At 33.8% G+C, this 23952-nt stretch overlaps 1 protein-coding gene across 4 annotated transcripts in view; it reads left to right on the top strand.

Annotated features, from left to right (window-relative positions):
• The window catches only part of Sik2 (salt inducible kinase 2), a 122085-nt gene that overhangs the window by 1589 nt on the left and 96544 nt on the right, over positions 1–23952 (top strand). For 3 of the 4 annotated variants that reach the window (XM_046465957.2, XM_046465949.2, XM_046465970.2), the window contains exons 2-3: positions 10677–10793; positions 13524–13587. In XM_046465957.2, coding sequence (XP_046321913.1) covers positions 10677–10793; positions 13524–13587 — 181 coding nt within the window. Of the gene's footprint in view, positions 1–10676; positions 10794–13523; positions 13588–23952 lie in introns of those variants that run through there. The other variant, XM_046465965.2, reaches the window with a different exon arrangement.

Here is a 23952-nt window from a genome sequence, read left to right as displayed (position 1 = left end):
CCCTCTACTGATCCTAAAGCAACCCAAATCTGAATTATTTGAGGCATTAGGACCAAGGTCATAAATTTTTCTTGCACAAATTTGGCGGTGTTTCCAGTTTTAGCGATTTAGACTGAGATGTAATGATAATATGACTATAATGACATTACTAAATCTTTGCATAGTGTAATCTGATCCCAGTATTTTTTTTTTTTTAATGAAGAAAGTGGTTCATTCCACTAAAGAGCCATGGCTGAATGTCATGCCATTTTCCTTTAAGTTACATAAAAAGGAAAACACTTAAAACGTGTATTTCATATGAGCCCTTGTTTAATGATTATCTAAAAATCAAACATATTGCACAGAATCTCTAAGTATAGAGATTCTGTAACACTTTTGAGCTGTATTATTACATGACTGAATATCAGTCCCATGGTTCATAATATTTTTTCAACAGCTCTTTATTAGTATTACTAGTAAATTTTACTTATGTTATTTTGTCAGGTCAAATTTAGTTAATATAACATCTGTTTAAGAACTCTATTAGTGGAAGTGATGGTAACTGATACTTTCTCTTGAGGTTGACAGTTCCAATGGTGTCTCTTTCAAGCTGATACAGCTTAATGAGCTAGGGGGCACTGTGGAGTAATGTCATCCTTCGGCTATCAGATAGCTTGAGATCAAATGCATTTGTAATTGAAGTCACCAGTCAAATCATGAAAGAGCACTCAGATCCTAAATTGTGTATTATATATTTTTGAAAAATAAGTTGTGTTAAATGCTAAATTGCTGGTTTGCAGATCCCATCCCCCTTGTGCTTCTTAAAAGAAATTATCATTAATTAAAATTAAAAAAGAAATAATGTGAACATCACTAAGTATGAGTATGAGCTTTTGTGGTAATTTGGTGTGATTGAAGATGTTAAGATAGAGATGGATGAAGAAAATGGCCTGGCAATTGCTGAACAAAAGTTTTGGGAGATCTTAAAATATGTAAAGTGGATCTGTGAACTTTCACACATAATTTGCTTTAAGAATTGTTTAGCAAGAACACAAATACAGTGGTTTCGTAAAGTATACTATTTGTTGCCAATGAGTTTTTTTTTTTAAATCAGTAATTGTTACCTTCATTGGATAAATATTTGCATCTTTGATAAATACAACTACCTTAAAACTACATTGGGCTGGGGATGTACCTCAGTGGGGAAGTGTTTGCTTAGTAAAGCCTAAGGCCCTGGGTTCTCTACCTAGCACCACAAAAACAAACATCACCACCACCAACAACAAAAAACCCTAATGTTTCATATGCTTTAACATCAATGTAAATTTATGTGTTTTAAAACTCAAAGATCAGCCAGGTGCAGTGGCACACGCCTGTAATCCCAGCAGCTTGGGAGGCTGGGCCAGGAAGATCACAAGTTCAAAGCCAGCCTCAGCAATGGCGAGGCACTAAGTAACTCAGTGAGACCTTGTCTCTAAATAAAAATGCAAAATAGGGCTGGGGATGTGGGGATGTGGCTCAGTGGTCCAGTGCCCCTGAGTTCAATCCCCGGTACCCCTCCCCACCCCACCCCACCCCCAAAAAAAACCTCAGAGATATTTTTTTCCCAAGTTTGCTCATGGAGAAAATTTTAGGGCTTAGCTTAAACATCTGTGTGATGAACAATTGAATTCTTTTATTTTTAATTGATTCTTCTCCATCTCTTTATCTGTATCACTCAAAAATGATAAATTTTCTGCAGAGTTTGGGAGATCCAAATCTGTTTCCCTTTCAGGGAAAAAAATTAGTGGAAAAAAGAGATCTTCATTTTGTCTAATCTATCAAACAGCTTAACATTGTTTAAGAAATATATTTACATCATCTCAAGCGATATATGTATGTTAGATCTCTATAAATTTTGCATTCAGAATGGAAGGCAGCTGGTGGTAGAATCTAACTTCCTAATATAATACTTCATAAAAGCTTGTAGTACTGGTTTGTGGCTTATGAATTAGAGAAGCTAATTTTATAAAATTAGTGTAATGGGAAAAGGATGATAGCATTTAGGCTATTAAACTATTTTAGGAAATAGCAGTTGCTAGTTTTCTAGTCTGTGAGTATCCTTGAGTAATGTTTTATTTTATGAATAAAATACTAGGAAACAACCTTTTCCTTCTAATTAACTGTGTAGTTTTTTTGTCTCTTAAGCAAAATTATGAAAAAGCCCTTTTGTGCCCCTTTTGTTGTTTTCCAGTGGTTAAAAAATGTTTCGCTATAGAAAATGCTAAGAATAAAGAGGCATATAGTACAAAAAATATATAATTTTTCCACCAGTGGGAATAAACCATTCGTAACATTATGTCACATTTCCATCTAGTCTATTTAAATGTGTTTTTCCATAGATGAAAGTTCATGATACACATATATAAGTTACATTATTTTTTTCCATTTAACACTAATGCTGAAGCATTTTGCTTATTGTGTATAACTTTATAACAACATTTATAATAGTTGGATAGTGTTCTGCCTTGTAAATGAATCCCCTTTTTTTCCCCTACTTTTTCAATTGGTGCATTACAGTTATACATGCTGATGGGAGTTGTTGTAATTCATGCATGCACAGGATGAACCCCATTTTACTTAAAGTTTCCATTATTGTTGAATATTATTATTTTCAGTTTTCACTTATAGTAAGTAATTGGTAAAGAACATTTTTGTGTCTGTATTTACAATTTTTTTTTTTAGGAAGAAGGAATTGCTGGTAAATTCCTAGAAGGGAAATTCCTAAGTGAGAAGGTATTACTTTTACATTAAAGAGCTGCATATTTTTATTACCAAATCTATTATGTTTACTATTGAGAAATTTAGAGGTTTAGATAAATGAAAATAGTTACTTATAATATCACAACTCAGGGATAACTATCATTAGTTATTTTCATCTCTTTCCTATGATAGATAACTGAGTTTTCCTCAACACGGTACCTCTTGTGTTCTTACATAAATAGCATGTAGATGTGTGGTCTAAGGAATCTTAATAGATTTTTCACAGAGGTTCTAAAAATTACCTTATTAAAATGGCATGTAGGTGTTAGGCTACTTACTTATCCTTAAGAGAACCTGGAATGCAGAACTAAAATCAAGGACATTCTGAAAACTGCTTTTGTTCACTGAAAAGCTGTCCATGTGCATTTTGGGACTTTCATATTTAGGTTTAATTCTTAAACTACTACCTTAAAATCTAGGATTTTTTAAAGTTTTCCAAACAGTTAAAGTTCAAAATTGTCTTTCATAGCAAGGACAGAAACAAGAAAAGGGGATATTATACCATGACTATAATATTTATTGAAGAGAACTTATTTTTTTAATGTGTTTGGACTATATTTACTATTTTTTGCTTTCAAATTTTAAAACTCATTTCAGTAGTCTTGGTATCAATCTTGCACGCACTGGAAAATATTCCAAATTTCAAGAAGCAGTGGTACTATGTGTAATCAAAGGACTTGTTATCAAATAACCACTAATATTTGTATTTAGGCCTATGTATGACCTTAATTGTGTTCAAACAAATTGTATTTGTCAGATAATATACATGTGCTTTATTAGAAACATTTTCTCATCTCTTGGCATCACAGACAAAAAAACAATTGGTAAATTATCCTACTAAATATTGTTCAAAATTATCTTGTTATTTTTCGGGAAGGAGAAAAATGTTCAAAATAAGAGTTGTATAAATTTTTATATTCCGCAGAAACTTTTTAACTTTAACAGACTTTAATGTGTTCTGATTTTATATCCTCTGGGAAATTTTATCTCAGTATCAGACAATTAAGAAAACATTTATTTGGAAATAACTGAAACTGGCTTCTTCCTCTTGTTGGATTCACATGATGACATTTGATTTATGGCCCACTGCTGATTTCAGGTCAGCAGTGATGTCAAATGGATTCCAGAATTTCTTCTAATATCTTTCTTTCCTTTTTAGTGAACCTACTACCTTTCCTCCTTCTACTTCCATCTTTTTATTTCTCAAAAAAAAAAAAATGTACGTATGCATTTATTTATTTGGTACAAGGGATTGAACCCAAGGGCACTGGACCACTGAGCTACATCCCCAGCCCTTTTGAATTTTTATTTTGAGACAGGATCTCACCAGGTTGCCCAGGCTGACCTCGAATTTGAGATCCTCCTGCCTCAGCCTCCTAAACTGCTGAGATTATAGGCATGTACCCAGCACAGTCTATTTTTTACTTCACATATTATTAACATCGGACTGGCTCTAGCTCAGCGGTTCCTTCGACACAGAACTTTACAACCACATATTATTAACATTTCCCACCCCTCCAAAAAAAATCTGTCTAAAGCATGGTTAAGCTGGGCACTGTGGCACATACCTGAAATCCCAGCAATTTGAGAGGCTGAAGCAGAAGGATCACATGGTGAAGGCCAGCATCAGCAACTTATTGAGGCCCTAAGAAATTTAGTGAGATCCTGTCTCAAAACATTTTTAAAAAGGGTTGGAATTGTAATTCAGTGGTTAAGAATCCCTGGATTCAACCCCCAGTACCAAAAAAATAAAATAAAACATTGTTGAACAGTATTCTTGAATATGATCCTCCATGTTCTTTTATTTGTTTGGTTGGTGTTTGTTTTGTATTTTGATACCAGGGATTGAACTCAGGGGCACTAAACCACTGAGCCATATCCTCAGCCCTATTTGGTATTTTATGTACAGACAGGGTCTCTCTGAGTTGCTTAGTGCCTTGCTTTTGCTGAGACTGACTTTGAACTTAAGATCCTCCTGCCTCAGTCTTCTCAAGCCATTAAGATTACAGGCATGCGGCATGGCACCCTATCCTCCATGTTTTTTTTTTCCTCCGTGTTTTTATTTAATCAGTTTCCTATTAGTAAATATCTAGTTTATTTCTCTCTCTTGATTTCTCTCTAAAATAATCTTTCAGAGGGTATTCCTCTACATACACTTTTGTGTATGTACCTGATTATTTATTAAGGGAAATGCCATAGAAATGGAATCCTTACGTCAAGGAATCTGTACATTACCTATCTTATGGCATGAGATGCCAAATTACCCTCCAGAAAAGGAGTACCCATTAATTTTCAAAAGGAAGCACACATAGTTTTCAGGAATACTGCTTTTTAAATCTTTGCCAGCTTGGTAGAGGGAAGTAATATTCTTTGTGATTTTTATTTTTTAATTGTTTTCATTTTGTTATTTAAATTTGTGTTATTTGATTAATTTGATTAAAGCATTATGGCTATTTGCATTTCTCTCTTGAATTGTGTTTTCGTACTTTGGCCCATTTTTAAATTACACTGTCTTTTTTGTTGATCTGCTTAAATATTTTTCAGGTAGGAAATTATTTTTAATTGCTTCTTTTATAATCTTAAGAATTCTAAGTTCAATTTTTGTGGTTATGAAAGCATAGGGCCCTTTACCTTTCCTCTAGTCTTTTTTCCTTACCCACTGTTACAAAAAGTCAAATATAAATGAGAATTTATTTTATTGTCTAAATACAAGTATTTTAACATCAAATTACATGGGGGGAAAAGTTTAGTTTATATACTATGAAAGAATAACTAGAGAATTTTGTGTTAGTTTTCGTGTTTTTACTGCTTTCAAAAATCCTGTCATTATAGACCACTTATTCACACTGACTTTTCAATTGTCTCATAGGCTGCTATCTTGTATTTTCACTGGTGTTTGATAAACAGACACTCCTTCACGAAACAATGGAGCTATATCCTAATAAACCCATTATAAATTGACAGTATTATGAATTTAAATGCATTTACTTTACCTAACCTACGAACATCATCACTTAGCAACGCACTGTACTATAGAGTACTGGTTGTTTATTCTTGTGATAACATAGCTGACTGGGAGTTGCACATCACTGCTGCTGCCCAGCATGGAGAGAATCTCGACAGACATTGTTAGCCGAGGAAAGGATAAAACATTTGAAGCACAGTTGCTACTGAATGCATGTCATCTTTGCACCATCTAAAATTGAAAAAAATCTTAAGTTCAAACATCATAAGTTGGACACCATCTATGTAAGCTTGCAAAGTGAATTTTTTTATAACTTCAAAAATCTAATTGTATGGTAAGGATGATGCTACTCGGTGCCTCAGAAGGACAAATTATGATTTGAAAAATGAAAGACAGGGACTGAGGACGTGGCTCAGTGATATAGTGCTTGCCAGAAAAGCATGAAGCCCTGGGTTCAATTCCCAGCACCAAAAAAAAGAAAGAAAATAAAAATGAAAGACAGTTCTTTTATTCATCAGTTTGACAGTTTTCATTTCTGGTCTTACATTTAATTTCTTGTACTTGCAAATTTGTATTTTACATAGTTGTTACTCATGGATTTTTAAATTTAACATTCTTGGAGACATTTCTGTGTATATGGGCTTCTTAATATGTAAATCATATAAAATAATATAGCCATATTCTAGGAAAATTAGATAGTACGAAAATGATTACAGTGTTTCATAGACGAAGAATTTGGCATGTATTATAAATAACTCCATTTCATTTATCTGGTTTTTTTTTTTTCTGATTAGAAAAATAATACATGTTTGTTAAAGAAGAAGTTTAGGCAGGAAAATAGAAGAACACAACTTAAGTTGGGAACTTTCTGTACACCATTGGGGAAATCCCAAGATACAGATTTTTTTTTAATTTATAAAATTAGTTCATTTTGTTTTCATAGACCTATTACATTCCTTGAGGATGAGAAACACATCTCATTCATTTTTATATCCCAGGCATCATTCCTAGCATATAACAATTGTTTGGTAAATGTGACTTGTAGGCTCTCTGAAATAGTGAAAAAAAAAAAAACAAAAAAACTAGGAGTTAGAAGACTTGGAGGGGTTTTTACCCTTAATTTATTATAGCTCTAGGAACTTGGAAGATTATATGACTATTTCCCCTTTTTGGTGCTGGGAATTGAACCCCATATGAATGTGAATATGTGACACCTTTTGAATCTCAGTTTCATGAGCTCTGGGATGTACTACTACTACTATTTACTTTACAGAATTGGAAAACAAATGCGATAGAATACCTTAAAGTGTCTTGTAAAATTAAAAAGTGCTATCCAGTTGTGAAAGTCACCATCATTTTTTTTATATTTTTGAGAAGTTCTTACTGAAGAACTCTATGGAGAGTATGGCAGATTCCTAGCTGTTCACCAAAAAGGTCTACTTTTTCTTCTTTCTGGGAATACAACTAGACTGTTTGTGTTCCTCTCTTGCATTTAGGTGCGGTCATGTGACTGAGTTCTAACTTTTGGAATGAGCAGAAATAGTATGCACTGCTTTGAGGCCTCATTCATAAAAACCTGCTATGAGAGTCCTTTCTGAGCTTTCTTCCTCTTTTTGGCTGCAGTAGAGACAACCTTCAAAGTAACGTTAGAAAAACACCTTAAATATAGAAGCACCACTTTGAATCTCATGTCTGCTAACTAACTTTACCCATCCAATTCTTCTACATGAACAAGAAATAAACTTCTGATGTACTTGAATCATAATACATTTGGGGTCTTCTTGTTAAAGCAGATGGACTATCCTATTATAAGAGCATGCCAATATTTGTTCCACTTTTTCTTTAGAGAAGCAGCATCTTCTCAACAAACAGCCTTACAAACAAGAAGTAATATCAAAGAAATAATTACAAAGATTTGTAGATATATGTGTTCTGTGACCCAAGATGAAATTGAAGACAGAATTATCATGTGAAAATTGTCTGTTCAGAAAAGTTAAAAATGAGGCTTATAATTAAAGTTTCATTGGACAATTTATATAGCTTTTTAATCTTATTTGTTTATTTTTTTACTTTTTTATTGTTGAGGCCAAGATTCCAAAAGAATATAAAAGAGGAAATATCTGGATAATATCTTGCTTTAATTTGTGTTTTAAAACTTTTCCTTTAACATTAAATATGATACGCAAAGTGTATACAATATTTTCTAATGATAGTAATCATGTAATTTGAAAGAAACATGATTCCTTCTCTCCAACTCTATTAAGTTGTTGTAACCCATTTCTTAATAAAAGCTTTTTGTTGAGGAGTAGGTGCTGGTATCTAGACACACTCCAGAAATTGTAGGGCAAGACATTTTCTTCAAAATATGCCTATCTGTGAAATTCCATGTACCTTCCTAAGGAATACTGAGGAAATTCAAGTACACACCAACCCAACGTATGGCAATTTTTACCCAAAGTTAGCCAAAGTAACTGATAAAACTGGATTTTGTCATATTCTTCATGGGGGGAAAGGGTCTCTTTAAATGTCTTTAGGTTTGATGTGGCCCCGTAGTATCTTTAATCGCAAGTACAATTTTAATCAGTCTATTTATCTAGCAATTAAAGTTTAATACATTCAGCTTTCAAGTATTTTGATTACAATAATAAAACACCACTAAACAAAATGAAAATAGCTTTCACAGAACTCACGTACTTTACTGCCTAGAAAAGGAGCTACTAACCTTTTTCTTCTGAGGCAGTAATTTAATTTTACACATTATGTTTAGTAATCTGATTTCCCCTGAGGAGCTTGGTGGTTCTGTGGGTTACAATTAATTCAAATAAGAAAGAAGCTATGCATAGCAAGTTAGAAATAGAGGAAGGAAGAAATAAACTATAAACTTTAGGGGATAATAGCAAAGGACAGCCCAGACATTAGAAGAGAAGGAAAAAATCTTATGAACAGGATACCATGCCTAGTCCTATTCTCTGGCATACTTTTTTTTTTTTTTTTTTTAGGTGTAGATGGACACAACACAATACCTTTATTTTTATGTGGTGCTGAGGATCAAACCCGGGTCCTACCCATGCTAGTAGGCGAGCGCTCTACCACTGAGCCACAATCCCAGCCCCTTGCATACCTTTTTAATAGTGATGAATTATTAGGGGCCATAAATAGTTGATATTAAAATTTACCTTGAAGCATCATAAGGTTAAGAATAGGTTTTTTTTTTTTTATAGGTTTAGAATAGTTTTTTATAGAATGTGAAGTACATTTTAAAGTTTCTTCAAAACATTAGAATTAAATTGAGGTGCCAATTAACTGAAAATTTTATTTAAATCATATTGCCTTAATTTCAACCAAATATCTACAATTTTTTAAATTGATTCTTCTTAGTTGCATGAAAAAAGTGTGTGATTGTTGATTTCTGCCTACCCAGTCATTTCACCTTCAAATTAATTTAATCGCAAGTACAATTTTAATCAGTCTACTTATCTAGCAATTAAAGTTTAATACATTCAGCTTTCAAGTATTTTGATTACAATGATAAAACACCAAATTCTTAACCTTGGGATTGTTTGGGTTCCTATTTAGTTATGACAGAATGAGGCTATATTTCCCGAAATCAGATTCCTTTTAGAAAGTTAAAATGTAGTGTTTACTCATATTTGAGATTTTTTTCATTTTTATTTTTAAATGAAATTTAATCCAATTGATTTTTTTTCATGTAGATGAATTTCAATTCTTTATATTCAGCATTTTCTATCCCCAGAAAAATATGTCTGTTATTTGGAACCTATCACCTACTCTTCTGGAGATATAGTATTTCAGTTCAACTGAAACTGACTTATAAACTGCTTTTTGTTTGGCTGATTATTACTTTTTTTCCCCCCAGATTGTTTACTGTCTTTTATTTTTTTTTCCTTCGTAACAGCAAATTTTGGTCCTACATTTATTATTTTTTAAACATCTTTATTAAGATATAATTTGCAACCATATAATTTTTTTATTAAATCATTTATTCTGATTTGTTATACACAATGGCAGAATGCAATTCATTTCATATTACACATATAGAGCACGGTTTTTCAAGTCACTGATGGTACACAAAGTATTTTCACACCATTCGCGTCTTCATACATGTCTAACTCATTCCACCATCATTCCTACCCTCTTGCCCTTGCCCTTTCCTTTCCCCTCCCTCCCCTTTGCCCTAAAGTTCCTACATTCCTTCTATGCCCCCTCCACCCCCCCTAGCCATTATGAGTCAGCATCCTCATATCAAAGAAAACATTGGGCCTTTGGTTTGGGGTGATTGGCTTGCTTCACTTAGCATTATATTCTCCAGCTCTGTCCATTTAACTGCAAATGTCATGATTTTATTCTCTTAATGCTGAGTAATGTTCCATTATGTATATATACCAAAGTTTCCCTATCCATTCAGGCAGATTATTACTTTGTAGGTATTTTACAGTGAGATAATTGAAACTTATAAGACTTTATTCAGTTTATAGATGATGTAAAAAAAATTATAGTTGTATTGAAGTGAAATGTTTTATTTTAAAAATATTTTTATTAGTTGTTGATGAACCTTTAGTTTACTTATTTATTTATATGTGGTGCTGAGAAAGGAACCCAGTGCCTCATACATGCTGGGCAAGTGCTCTAACACTGAGCCACAACCCCAGCCCCAAATGTTTTATTAAAGTAACTTTGCAGAGTTGTTCTTCATAGCATGCTAAAGACACTGCCAGACAAAATCTACTGCAGTGCCTTACACGTGGTAAGAGTTTTAAAAATATTTGTTAAATAAATGAATTAATGCATTGAATTTAAACTATCATGGTCATAGTAACTTACAGGCAAAGTCAGATGTCATTTATTAGATGAATTCTTAACAGAAAATGTTAACTGTTACATATTGAATGTATTTATTTCTGGGACACAGGTGGCGATAAAAATAATAGATAAGTCTCAGCTGGATGCAGTGAACCTTGAGAAAATCTATCGAGAAGTACAAATAATGAAAATGTTAGACCACCCTCACATCATCAAACTTTATCAGGTATGGTTTAGCCTTATATTTCTTCATGCTTGCCATTTTCAGATCTCTATTTTGCATCATGCTTTTTCCTTTTATGTTAGTTTTTTTAATCTATAAAAGAAGAATTAACATATGTTTTTACTAAACCAAACACATCTATTTTTCTGTATTATCCTTAAATAAAAATCTGGAAATCAGAAGCTAACAGGTGATTTTAAATTGTCTCTCAATTGCTGGTTATTTATTTTGCAACTGTGCATTTATGATACCCTGCCTGAACTTTCTGGGTTTTGTTAGTGGTGCCAGAAATGAGGATATGGCACTTGTGCTTATCTTAAAAGCATATTGTTTATGTTTGATGAAATACAATATTATTTAGTGGATACTTTGTAATACCTAAAGCCAAATCTTTTTTTTTTTTAGTTTTTATTTGTTCTTTTTAGTTATACATAACTTTAGAATGTATTTTTACATGTTATACATACATGGAGTATAACTTCCCATTCTTGTGATTATACATGATATGGAGTTACACTGGTCATGTATTCCTATATGAACATAGAAGTTATGTCCACTTCATTCTACTGTTTTTCCTATCCGCCTCTCCTCTCCCTTCCCTTAATTCCCCTTTGTCCAGTTTACTGAACTTCTATTCTTCCCTCCTCCACCCTTTATTGTGTGTTACCACCAAATTGTTTTTTTGAGGGGGTTGATTTTACCACATAAAGTAAATAAAACCATTCTTTTTTTAAATAAAAGATTTTTTTAAAAAAATCAACTTTATTAAGACTAAAGTTTTGTAAACTGTACCTCTTTTAAGTCACAGTTTTAAAAGAAACCTTTTCTCAGGTTTTTAAAGAATACTTCATGTTTAATAATAGTAATATAAAACATTTCTAATATTTCTATTCACTAGTTAAGTAGGCATTTTTAATCAGAACACTTCTAAAACTGAAAGGTCCCAGCATGCTGACTTGTGACTTTCATCTTCAAAGTATGATGTTTATACCCATGGCATTCTGAAGTTGGCTTGTACTGGCCTGTGATATTGATTATTACATTTTTAGAAGTTTGCTGATAAACAGCACATTAACATATACCTCATAAATTAGTCACAGCCCTTTTATCAGAAATCCAATTCAGTTTCACACTAGTGTGCTCTCAAATGGGTTAGTAAAAGTGTCCTTGGGAATATAAGAAGTTCTTCTTATACTAATATTTTATTTCTTCTTATACTTGGAAGTGTGAGAAGTATAAGAAGAAAATATTAGAACTTCTGTTAGGTTTATTGTGTCCTCCTTTGTGCATCTCATAGTGTACATGGTATATTTATACAATGGGACATGTGTATAATTTGTATATCTGTGTATGTGTACATAAATACATGCATATACATGTAAATATAACCTGCATATATATTTGACTAACATTTATTGGTAGACATTTGCAATAAAAAATATTGGAGACCATTGGCTTATGAGATAGCATCCAAGAATGAAAGATTGTAGTGTGCTGTTCAAACCAATTCCTAACATTCTAAAACTACAGAAGCCTTTTAGGTCAAATTTATATCAATGTATTTCTTTCTTTAAACTTTTTTTTTTTAATTCCTAAAAAAAATACTTCTGGGAAACTTATTCTAGGAAATCTCTTGTAAACTGAAGAGTATCATTATTATGATTCACATGATAATCCTATCTTTATTTTTTTAAAGAGTATTTAAAAAATTTTTTAATTATAGATGGACACAATACCTTATTTTATTTATTTATCTTTATGTGGTGCTGAGAATCAAACCCAGAGCCTCACACATGCTCGGCAAGCACTCTACGACTGAGCTACAACCCAAGCCCAATCCTATCTTTATTTATATTAAGTAATTGATTAAAGTAGAGTTATTATTTGATTAGTTTAAGCCCAAATTGGGTTATAGAAAAGCAAATCAATCATCTTGAATCTAAAAATTAGTTTCCTTTCTAAATAGATATGTATTCAGTATAGTTTGAAAAGTCAGATTGATGACAACATACTTTGTGAACCTTGAAAAATAAAATAAAAGTATGTATTTTGGCTCAGTGGTAGAGCACTTGTCTCGCATGCATGAGGCGCTGGGTTCAATCCTCAGCACCACATAAAAAAAATAAATAAATAAAGGTATTGTGTTCATCTACAACTAAAAAAAAAAGTTTTAAGTATTTAGCAATAGAGCTATGAAGAAGAAGCTATCAAACAGTGTTTTACAATTGTAGTACTTTGTAACAATATTTAAGTACAGGAGGAAGAATACTATGTTGTACCAGATTAGCTAGGCTGCAGGCCAGATAAATGAATTTCTTCTATTTTATTTTTCTTTTCTTAAAATCAAGGGTACCACGAAAACTTAGGGCTCAAAAACTCTGTGAGGTGGTGTTAAAGTTGATCTTCAAAACTTCCATTACCTATGTTAGTACTTCTCCAGTTTTCATGTGCATACAAATCACTTCACAATTTTATTAAATTCTAATCCCGTAGGTCCAAGGTGAAGCCCTAGATTCTGCATTTCTAACAGGCACCTGGGTAATGTTGCTACTACTGGTCCTTGGACACATTTAGAAAAAGGATCTAGGCTTTTCATTAAAATATTAGCATACAGATATTGCCTTGTGCACTTCTCTGAACTTTTCATAACTGATTTTTTATTAATACTTTTAATTTAGGTATCCCCATAGAATGTCCTTCCTGTGAGACTAATATGAAATTATGTATCAATAGGTAATGGAGACCAAGAGTATGTTGTACCTTGTGACAGAATATGCCAAAAATGGAGAAATTTTTGGTAAGTTTTTTACCTTAATTTTTTTTTTTTTAATTTGAAAAGGTCACTAATCTACATGGATGGGTTATTTCCTATTCAATTTTCAGCTTATTTAAGAGTTGGGGGCTGAGGTTGTGGCTCAGTGTTAGAGCGCTCACTTAGCATGTGTGAGACACTGGGTTCAAGCCTTAACACCACATAAAAATAAAACAAAGATATTGTGTCCATCTACAACTTAACATATATATATTTTGGGGGGGGGGTAATATGCTTAATTCTCTCATTAGTGTTAAAGAGACTGGATAATCAAAAATTAGGAGAAACTTTCAGTCATGTTGCAACAGAGGTTTTCTTTACTTTTATATTCTTTTTTTTTTTTTTTAATATTTATTTATTTATTTATTTTTAAGTTTTCGGCAGGCACAACATCTTTGTATGTGGTGCTGAGGATCGAACCCGGGCCGCACGCATGGCAGGCAAGCGCGCTACCGCTTGAGCCACATCCCCAGCCCTATATTCTTTTTTACCTTTCTTTCCACGGGAAAGATCGGACAAAGAATTATTGAGTCATGTTATTATGGTTTAGGTATTGGGGATATAATGTTGATTTAATCCCTGTCCTTGTGTCACTACAGCTACCAGACCTCAGGGCAAGTCCCTAACCCCCTCTGGGATTTGATTCCTTTATCTTTAATAAGAACAGTATTCAATTAGTTGGTCTCTGTGATCTATTCTACCCTAAAAATTGAAAGTATTCTATTCTAGCTGTCATCTAAAATATCTATTTATTTTTACTTTACGTAACCACAGTATTCTGGTGTCTAAATAATTCGTTCAAAAATTGTTTTTTAAACAGCTTTATTGTGGAATAATTCACATACAGTAAATTATACATACTTAAATTAATATGTACAATTTGAAAAGTTTTGATATCCATACACATGTCTGTGAAACCATCACCACATGAATATATCCATCACTTTCAAGTTTTTTTGTACTTACAAGCACTACTTTCTGTTTCTGTTCTATAGATTTGTTTGTAGCTTCCGGAATTTTATATAAATGTGTGATATGTACCGCTTTTTAGTCTATCTGCTTTTCCTTGGTATAATTGTTTTAAATTCATCCATTTTGTTGTATATATCAACATAAAATTTGTTTTTTTTCCAAGTAGTCATTTATTATATTAATATACCCCAGTTTGCTTATTCATCCATCTGTTGACAAACACTTGGGTTGGATTCAGTTTGGGGCTATTAGGAGTAAGTTACTATGAGCATTCATATACAAGTCTTTGATTTACACAGTCCACCTTCAAGAAATATTTACCACATCAAATATAGTATAAGAACCTAAAAATAATATACTTCTATTTTGCCCCACCTGGCCTTTATGTTCTTTTTAGATATTCATGACAGTAGAGTGTATTTTGACATATTATACATATATGAACTATAACTTATTCTAATTAGAATCCCAGTCTTCTGCTTGTATCTGTTGTAGAGTTTGACTGTGGTGTATTCAAATATGAACATAGGAAAGTTATGTCCGATTCATTCTGTCTTTCCTATTCCCATATCCGCTCCCTTCCCTTCATTCCCCTTTGTCTAGTCCACTGAACTTCTCCCTCCATCCCCATTGTGTTAGCATCTGCATATCAGAGAAAACATTCGGCCTTTAGTTTTTTGGGGTTGGCGCGTTATGTTCTTGTTATAATATTTTATTTATGTCTGTTATGCCACACGATATAGTTGTTAGTTTTCCTTTAGCAGGTATCTTTTATAAAAACTTCAATGTTTTTTGTAAACCCCTACATATTTACCTGTGTAGTAACCATTGCCACATTATGTGTGCCACATTCCTCTATGTACATGTATAATTTGATCCTCCTTTGTGTGGATTCATACTTTCATATAGAGTTATTTTTCTTTTGCTTAATGATTTACTTTAATATTTCCTATAGCATAGGTGATGAAATCTTTTCAGCTTTTATATGCTAAAATAGTCTTTATCTTGACTTTCTTTTTTGTTGTTGTTGCATTGCTAGAGATTGAACCCAGGGCCTCATAGAGGGTAGCCAAGTGTTCTCTCATGAGCTATGCCCCATCCCTGTCTTTGTTTATGAAAGATATTTCCACTAGGTATAGAATTCAAGATTGACTGTTTTGGTTTTCTTGTCTTTTCTTTTTTAGCACTTTAAATATCTGTTTCACTGTCTTTTCATTAGCATTGTTACTGATAATAAATCTGCTATTGTTCTAAATCCTTTCTATATAATATGGCTTTTTCCCCCCTGTGTCTACTTTTAAGATCTCCCATTTTTACTGGTTATCACATAACAATTTGATTATGATATGCCTTTGTGTGGTTTTCATTATGGTTTTTTGTTTGTTTGTTTGTTTGTTTGGTGTTCACAGATCTTCTTGGACCTGTGAACAACAGCTAAAAAATGTCTAAATGCCTAAATTGAATTCATTCTGTTGTTTTCCTAACTAATTTTTCTGTCCCATTTCTCTTTCTTCTTTCCTCTCCGTCAGAGATTCTAGTCAAACATTTATTAGGTTGTTTGAAATAGACTCACAGCTCACTGGATACTCTTTTTCCATTTAAAAAAAAAAAAATTTTTTTTTTTTTTTGCTCTTTCATTTTAGGTAGCTGCTGTTTCCTATGTCTTCAAGTTCACTGATCTTCTGCAGTGTCTAATCTGCCATTTTCCCCATCTAGTATATTTTTCATCTCAGATGTTGTACAAGTTTAGAAGGAACTTGAAACTTTTTTACAACTTCCATGTATTTACTTAGCTTTTCGAACATCTTGAATACAGTATAATAATTTTTAGTGTCCATGTGTGCTAATTCCAGCCTCACTTGTCAGTTCTGGATCAGGACTGGTTGATGTTTCTCCTCAGATATGTTCATGTTTTCCTGCTTCTTTACATACAAGGATGGAGGGATGGGGATTGGGGGAGTTGGCTGCAATATTAAATATAGTGATCAAGGCACACCTCACTAACATTTGAATAAAGATTTAAAAAGCACAATCCTGTAGCTATGGGGAGAGGGGAGATTATCCAGAGATAGAAAAGAGTAAATTCAAAGGCTCTGAGGCAACAGTTGCTTGGTGTGTTCAAGAGATATCAGGGAGGCTAGTAGGGCTGGAGAGAAGCAAAAGGAAAGAGCAAGAGTGAGCAAGACTAGTAGAAAATGATGTTAGAAAGTAGATCTGAGGCAGGAGTGGGGCAGATTTGGGCCTTAATAAGCCATTTTAAGGACTTTGACTTTTACCTTGAATAAAATTAGGGAACCATTCTCAGCAGAGTTTCAGCAGAGAAGTGAACTGAATCTAATCTAGCATTTTAAAAGTATCACTGAGACACACACTGCTGTGTTAAGAACAGACTATAGTGGGAAGGGATAGAAACAGGAAGATCAGGTCAGAGACTATTGTAGTAGATGATGATAGTTCAGACCAGGTTTGAAGGAGGGTAATAAGTCACAAATTGTTGAACTCAGACTATATTTTGAAAGAAAAAATCAGTAAGATGTTTCGACAGATAAAGACCACTTAAGTAGTGAGTAGTGAATATAATTATGGAAGAAGACAAAGCCTCGTATCTGAGGCACTCAAACATTAAAAGGTTGGGAAAAGAGAAGAAACCAGCAAACGAGCCAGACAAGGAAAAAAAGAGAATGTGGTATCCTGGAAACCAAGTGAACTAAGTAATCTCAGGAGGCTGGAGTGAACATCTGTGTCAGTGAGGCTGATAGGTCAAGAATAGTGGGAAATGACAGTTTACCTTTATATTTGGCAGTTGGTAAGAGCAGTTTTGGTGGAGCAACTGGGTCAAAAGCTTGATTAAAGGGATTTAAAGAAAATGAGAAAAGAACAATGAAGAGATCAAAATAGATGACTCTTCAGAGGAATTCTGCTGCAAAAAGGGAGAAAAGAAATGGGGAGATAGTTGATAAGGACAGTGAGGCCGGGAATGTAGCCCAATGGTAGAGAGGGCTTGCCTGGCGTAGGTGAGGCCCTGGGTTCAATTCCTAGTGCACATGCACTCACATGCACAAAGTGTGTGTGTGTGTGTGTGTGTGTGTGTTTGATTTTTTTATCCAAAACAAGTTGAGAAGGACAGTAAGATCAAGCGAAAGAGGTTGTTGGGTTTTTTGCTTTTTTTGTTTGTTTGTTTGGTTGGTTGGTTTTTGCACCAGGGATTGAACCAGGGACACTTAACCACAGAGCCACTGAGCCATATCCCCAGACCTTTCTATTTTTTATTTTGAGACAGTGTCTTGCTAAATTACCTAGGGCCTCACTAAGTTGCTGAGACTGGCTTTGAACTTGCAACCACCATGCCCAGCAAGAGAAAGATTTTTAAGCCTTTACCTATGGGGATATTTTTAAAGCTTTAAGCTGTAGTTTCATTAAACTAGACAAGGCTGTTACATGGTAGGTGTCCTTTCTATAAAATGGATTGTCTCAGTTCTATTCTCGCTAAGAACTTATCCAAACTCCTGAAACAGATTTGTGTCACTTTATTTTATATAAATTGAGGCATAATTTGGAGATTTTAAATATAATAAAATTTATTTTTAAATGTCTAAAGTAAATGTTTAATCCAAGTTCTGAGAAAAAAAATCTGAAGAAGATAGGAAAGTTGGACAGTGAATACTAGTTATTTTCCTGGTACAGTTATTTCTTGAGCACTGAAGATAATGAGTAATAAAGTTTAATTTTAAAAGATGATGAAGACTTAGGGCTGGAGCTGTGACTTAGTAGTAGTGCACTTGCCTGACATGTGAGGCTCTGAGTTTGATTCTCAGCACCACATATAGTAATAAAATAATGGTCTATCAACAACTTAAAAAAATATTTTTAAAAAAGATGATGAAAACTTTGGATAATCTTCACTATTTTAGAATGAAAGACTCTGAAGAGAATTTAGAGATCATTTAGTCCAATTGATTTTTTATTTTGACTTTGTCATATAGCTTATAGCCCAACCACTCTATTGTCTTTTCTAACAAAAACTATTTCTGTACTTTTCCTTACTTGGCTTCATCTTGTACAAAGTCATCTAAAAACTGGGAACCTTGGTGTTAGTATTGATTTCTTCTCCCTCATCCCTCTTCAGATAGTTTTAAATCCTGCCCCTACAGCTTCCTAAGTATCTCTTTAAGAAGTCCCCATCTCTTCATACCCACTGCTAATTCCTCAGGTAGGGTGCTCATTCTTCCTTATCTATGTTATGCGGCTTCCTCCTAATTGTTATAATTCACACTGGCTCCAGAATTATCTTTCTAAAACACAAAAACAGTCATGTTAGTTATCTTTATTTTCTGAGTTTTTTATAATAATCATTAATTTTTAAAAAAATTTAAAAACAAGGTAATGGCATGAGAATGTTTTTAGTAAAAGAGTTGAAATTTCATGTGGCTCCTGAAGATATAGTCCACGCAACATTAATCAAGTAATGAAAAATATACATATATAAGATTTTAAGTGACCTAAGCCAAAAATGTTTTAAGTCAACTGGAGACCTAAATGAGAAATACTCACACAAACAGTATTAAATTGTTTACTTAGGACTATGGATTAAGATTTATCTTTAGTTTTATAACTTTGGAATCACTTTTTTTTTTTTTTGGTACCAGGAATTGAACTCAGGAAAACTTGACCACTGAGCCACATCCCCAACCCTATTTTGTATTTTATTTAGAGACAGGAACTCTGAGTTGCTTAGCATTCCTCTTTGCTGAGGCTGGCTTTTAACTCACAATCCTCCTGTCTCAGCCTTGGAATCACTCTTTGCTAGTATTTCTTTCAGTGCCTACTCTGTGCTAGAAGGGTATTGTGTTCCTTTTTTTATTTTTCATTTCCTTTCATACTTAGTTGGCCAGCAGATCATACCCTGTGTTCTTGCAGAATTACTTGAAATTAAATCCTTCTGTCACTGCAGTCATCACCCTGATCTAGACTTTCATCACCTCTACTCTTTAGTGAAGTGAAGATCTCTTTTTTACCATAGCCTATTTCTTCCCCAGTGAAGTACATTTCAGTACAATTCCTGTTTAATCCTCCAAATATATTATTTTTATTTTATCACAATTGTGTTAAATGACTTTCACTTACTACCCTATTGCTTACTGGATAAAATCCAAAATAGGGTAGCTCCACTAAGACCATGGATGTGACCAACTATTCCTTGCGTAGATCTATTGATGATCCTTAGGAATGGACAACCAAATTAGAGTATAATATTCACCTCAATTAATAAATCATTCCTTTTGTTGTTGTTGTGTGTTTGTTTGGTACTAGGGATTGAACCCAAGGGTGTTTTACCAATGAGCTACATCTCCAGCCCTTTTTAATTTTTATTTTGAGACAGGATCTTGCTAAGTTGCTGAACCTGCCCTTGAACTTGCAATTATCCTGCCTCAGCCTCCTGAGGCTCGAATTACAGGCATGTGCCACCACCCAGCTTTTTTTTTTTCCCCTCCTTCACTCCTTCCTTACTTCCCTCTCTCCCTCTCTCCCTTCCTATCTTTTATCGTCTAAGTTTTTATTTTTTTGCAAAACATATACTTGTGCTAGTAAACTTCAAGGAGTCAGATAATTCTGCAAGATCTGTTACAGAAAATACCAGTCGTCCATCCTCCCTACTCCTTCAGAAGCAACCACTTTCACTTCTTGTAGTTGATCAGTTTGAATTTACCTCCATTTGCCAAATATGCTTATATTGCCACTTCTGGACTTTTCTTCTCTTTTAGGCACAATCTTTTGGTTACCTTTTGAATTCTTCCCCCTACTCTCATATGTTAGGACCAATTGGGAAAGCCCTTGAGTGTTAGGATAAGGTTAAGATTGTTAGAATGGCCATCCTTAAACCAAAAGATGATGATGTATGAAAGGCCATTTTTAGGAAGGTAAATCCAGCAGTGATATATAGTCTGAAAGCAGAGGAAAGAGGCCATCTCTATTTTAGTTATTTAGATGTAAGAGGTTGAATGTCTGTATTAAGATGTTAATTGTCAGGCTAGGGCTGTAATTCAGTAGTAGAGCATGTGCTTACCATGTGCTCGAACCCAAGAAAAATAAAAACAGATGTTCGTAAAAACGATTTGTACAAGACTGTTCATCGAAGCTTTTTAACAATTGCCTAAAGCAGGAACAGCCCAAATGTCCATCAGCAGGAGAAGGTATCCAAAACAATTTGTGGGTAGAAATACAATGGAAAATGACTCAACAGGAAAAAGGAGCGAGCTCCTTACACATGCAACAACATGGATAAATCTTACAGACATTGTGCTGAGCAAAAGATAGTGAACACAAAAGAATATAAACTATATGGTTCTGTTTATGTAAAGTTTTAGAACAGGCAATACTAATGGATGGTAATAGAAGTTGGAAAGTGATTATTTCTAAGGAGAGAGGAAAATTGAATTGCAAGGACCAAGAGGGAAGTATCCTGGATAATGGAAGTATTTTTATTTTGAATGATAGTCACACAGAGTATAAATTATTATATCTAAATAACCACCTAATACTTTGCATTTTATTGTATGTAAATTATACATCGATACATTCTTTTCTCTCTCAAAAAAGAAGAGTTTAGAATAAAGGTATAGATTTGAGAATTATCTCTATAGAAGTGATAAAGGAAACTTTTACAATGAAATCTCATAATGAAGAAACCTAAGAAGTGAGTTTTAATTATACCTTCATATAGAAGGCAAGTGGAAAAGAGGAATTGATGAGGTTGAAGAGTGTCTTGGAAATAGTTTCTGTCCTGAGTAGTCAAAGTAGGAAAGAGCTTGGAGTGGAGTAGGGGTATTTGATCATCAAGAAATCACCAATTGGCGAGACGCAGTGGTGCATGCCTGTAATCCCAGCAACTTGGGAGATGGAGGCAGGTTCAAAGCCAGCCTCAGCAATTTATTGAGGCACTTAGCAACTCAACAAGACCCTGTCTCTACATAAAACATAAAAAAGGGCTGGAGATGTGGCTCAGTAATTAAGTACCCCTGGGTTTAATCCCTGGTACAAAAAGAAAAGGAAAAAAAAAAAAGAAATTACCAATTACTTTAAAGAAAAATATCTTTCAATAAATTTAAGAGGTTAAGGATATGTGGGTGGTTAAGAAAGGGAGAAAGGTATTATGAAACTATTTGAGGTTTTCAAGGTGAAAGGAAGGAGAGAAAGAATGAACTGAGGGATGGTTAGGGTCTGAATAATTCATTATTTTGTCATGGTTTTCCTTGTGATTTTGGTGTTTGAAGAAACTAGAAAAGAAAAAAATAAAAGCAGAAAGAAGAGGCAGTTGATGAAATAAGTTCCCACAGTAAATGAGATGATGGATAAGAGCACAGAGAGTGGTCAGTTCAGAAGAGAGGAAGTGTCCTCCCCTGAGAGGTGTGCATAGGTGTAGTTATAATGAGAATTAGAGATCATGCCAAGGATGTGGTACAGAGGAGCTCTGTGGTAGAAGAAAAGGAAGATGAGTGTGTTCATAGAGGATAGATTTAATCCATTCTGAAATGTAGCAGATGAGACATCAAGGAAAGTATAGTATAACAGAAACAGTGGGAAAAGGTTTTTAACAGCAGTACTCCTGTGAGAGTCAAGCCATGAATAAAAGGATCAATAATTAGTAATATGGGAGTTTGTGGTCAGCTCACAGCCAGCTGTCCTTCTCAACCTAAGAGGAGAAAAAGTAGACAATATGAATGTCCAAGATTGGGGATTATAATGGTAAAAGGTCAAATGCATGTTAAGAGTTGCGTCAGAAAGGTTATTGTTGAAAAGGCAAACTGAGAAATCAATGGAGAGTTCTGGAGAGAACTAAGTAAAGCAACAAAATAGTCTTATGATATGTGAAAGTAGACAGTAAAAAGACCGAAGGTAATGAAATGGGTGAAGACTTTAGGGGGAAAAAAACACATTTATATTTAAAAATTAAAAACCATAGCCTTGAGCTTGTACATAATTTCTCAGCTTCTTGCTACTTTTAAGCTCTCTTCTACTCCTGGCATGATTGCCTACTAATTCAGGGAAAGCCTTAGGTCTGCATGCTCCTCCTCCTCTTCTTTGCATAGAGAAAGGTTTCCTGTGCCATCTGGTTTTCTTGCTCCATCTGACTAGGTTAACGCCAAAAGAGCAATTATGGTAGCATGCTGGGAGTGCATCTACAGTGCATGATTCATGCGTTGTGAAGCCGTGGTGCTTATGCTTTATTTTTGTTTGATTAATTATATTGCATCTCATTCCACAAAGAGCGAAAGTATTTTAAAAAGAGAATAATTCCAAAATAATTCTAAAATATAAATAACAAGAGAGCTGAACCAGATAATACATATAAGAGTAGAAAACGATTGTTGGGGGAAGAAAAGGAATACAAATATGCAGGCAGTTTGGGCCTAAGAGCTTCACATTTAGCTGTGATCTTCAGGCTGTCATAGTGAAAAGAATATATAATCATGTACAGAATTTTATTGAAGAGAAAGAAGGGTACTTATTCCTGAAAGAAAGCAAGACTTCATTAATAAATTCTAGGATAAATTTTCCCTTTGGGGTTTTTTATAGAAGGTACTAAGTAATCTTTTTTAAAACAAAAATCTGATCCTATTAAAACTTTTCAGGAGCTTCTATTGCTTTGGAATAAAGCCCAGGGTATTTAACAGAGCCATCAAGAATTATTACATTATAGTCACCCTGTCCTTAAAAACAATTACAGTGAAGGTTATGTCTTGAATACTTGATGGGTACTATTAATATCTTCATTTTGGGGTTGAGAATATATAGCTCATTGGTTGAGTATTTGTCTAGCATGAGGGAGGCTCTGGACTTGATCCCCAGCAAAATCCCCCCATATATATTCATTCTTGTACACAGTAGGAAAAACTGAGAAGCAGAAAGTTTAAACGATTTGCCCAGAGTCACAAAGCAAGTAAGCAGTTAAATAATATTACTCAAATGAAGCTGTAGTCTGATTTTGTACCCAGAGTTGATAACCACCTCTGATGTACTAACTAGTTATATGGTCTCTCAAACTTCTTCGAATTTAACAAACCACTTCTAGCTCAGTGACTTTACTCTTTTCTGTTTCTTCTGCCAAAAGGATCATCTGCCCACCCTTCATTTCCTTTAGTGTAACATTTAATTGAATTGAATCTTGATGGATATTTTATAGTTTTGTCATTAAAAGCTAGAAGCTAGGAAAACATTTAATGGTTTTGTCCACTATAGTGAATATAACAATTCCTCTTGATGTAATATGTAGCTTTAGCCCTAAATTCCCTTCTCTTTTATAATGGAAGTAGGAAGTATTTGGGTTCCTTCATTCAATACTTTGGAAACTGCTTAGTGGACTTCTTACCAAATCTAATG

The sequence above is a fragment of the Marmota monax genome, unplaced genomic scaffold, assembly GCF_021218885.2.
Source record: "Marmota monax isolate L192 unplaced genomic scaffold, Marmota_monax_Labrador192_F-V1.1 WCK01_AAM20220418_F8-fsc00045, whole genome shotgun sequence".
Lineage (NCBI taxonomy): Eukaryota > Metazoa > Chordata > Mammalia > Rodentia > Sciuridae > Marmota > Marmota monax.
The sequence above is the reverse complement of the archived record's forward strand: the minus strand, read 5'-3'. Positions and strand labels throughout refer to the sequence as shown.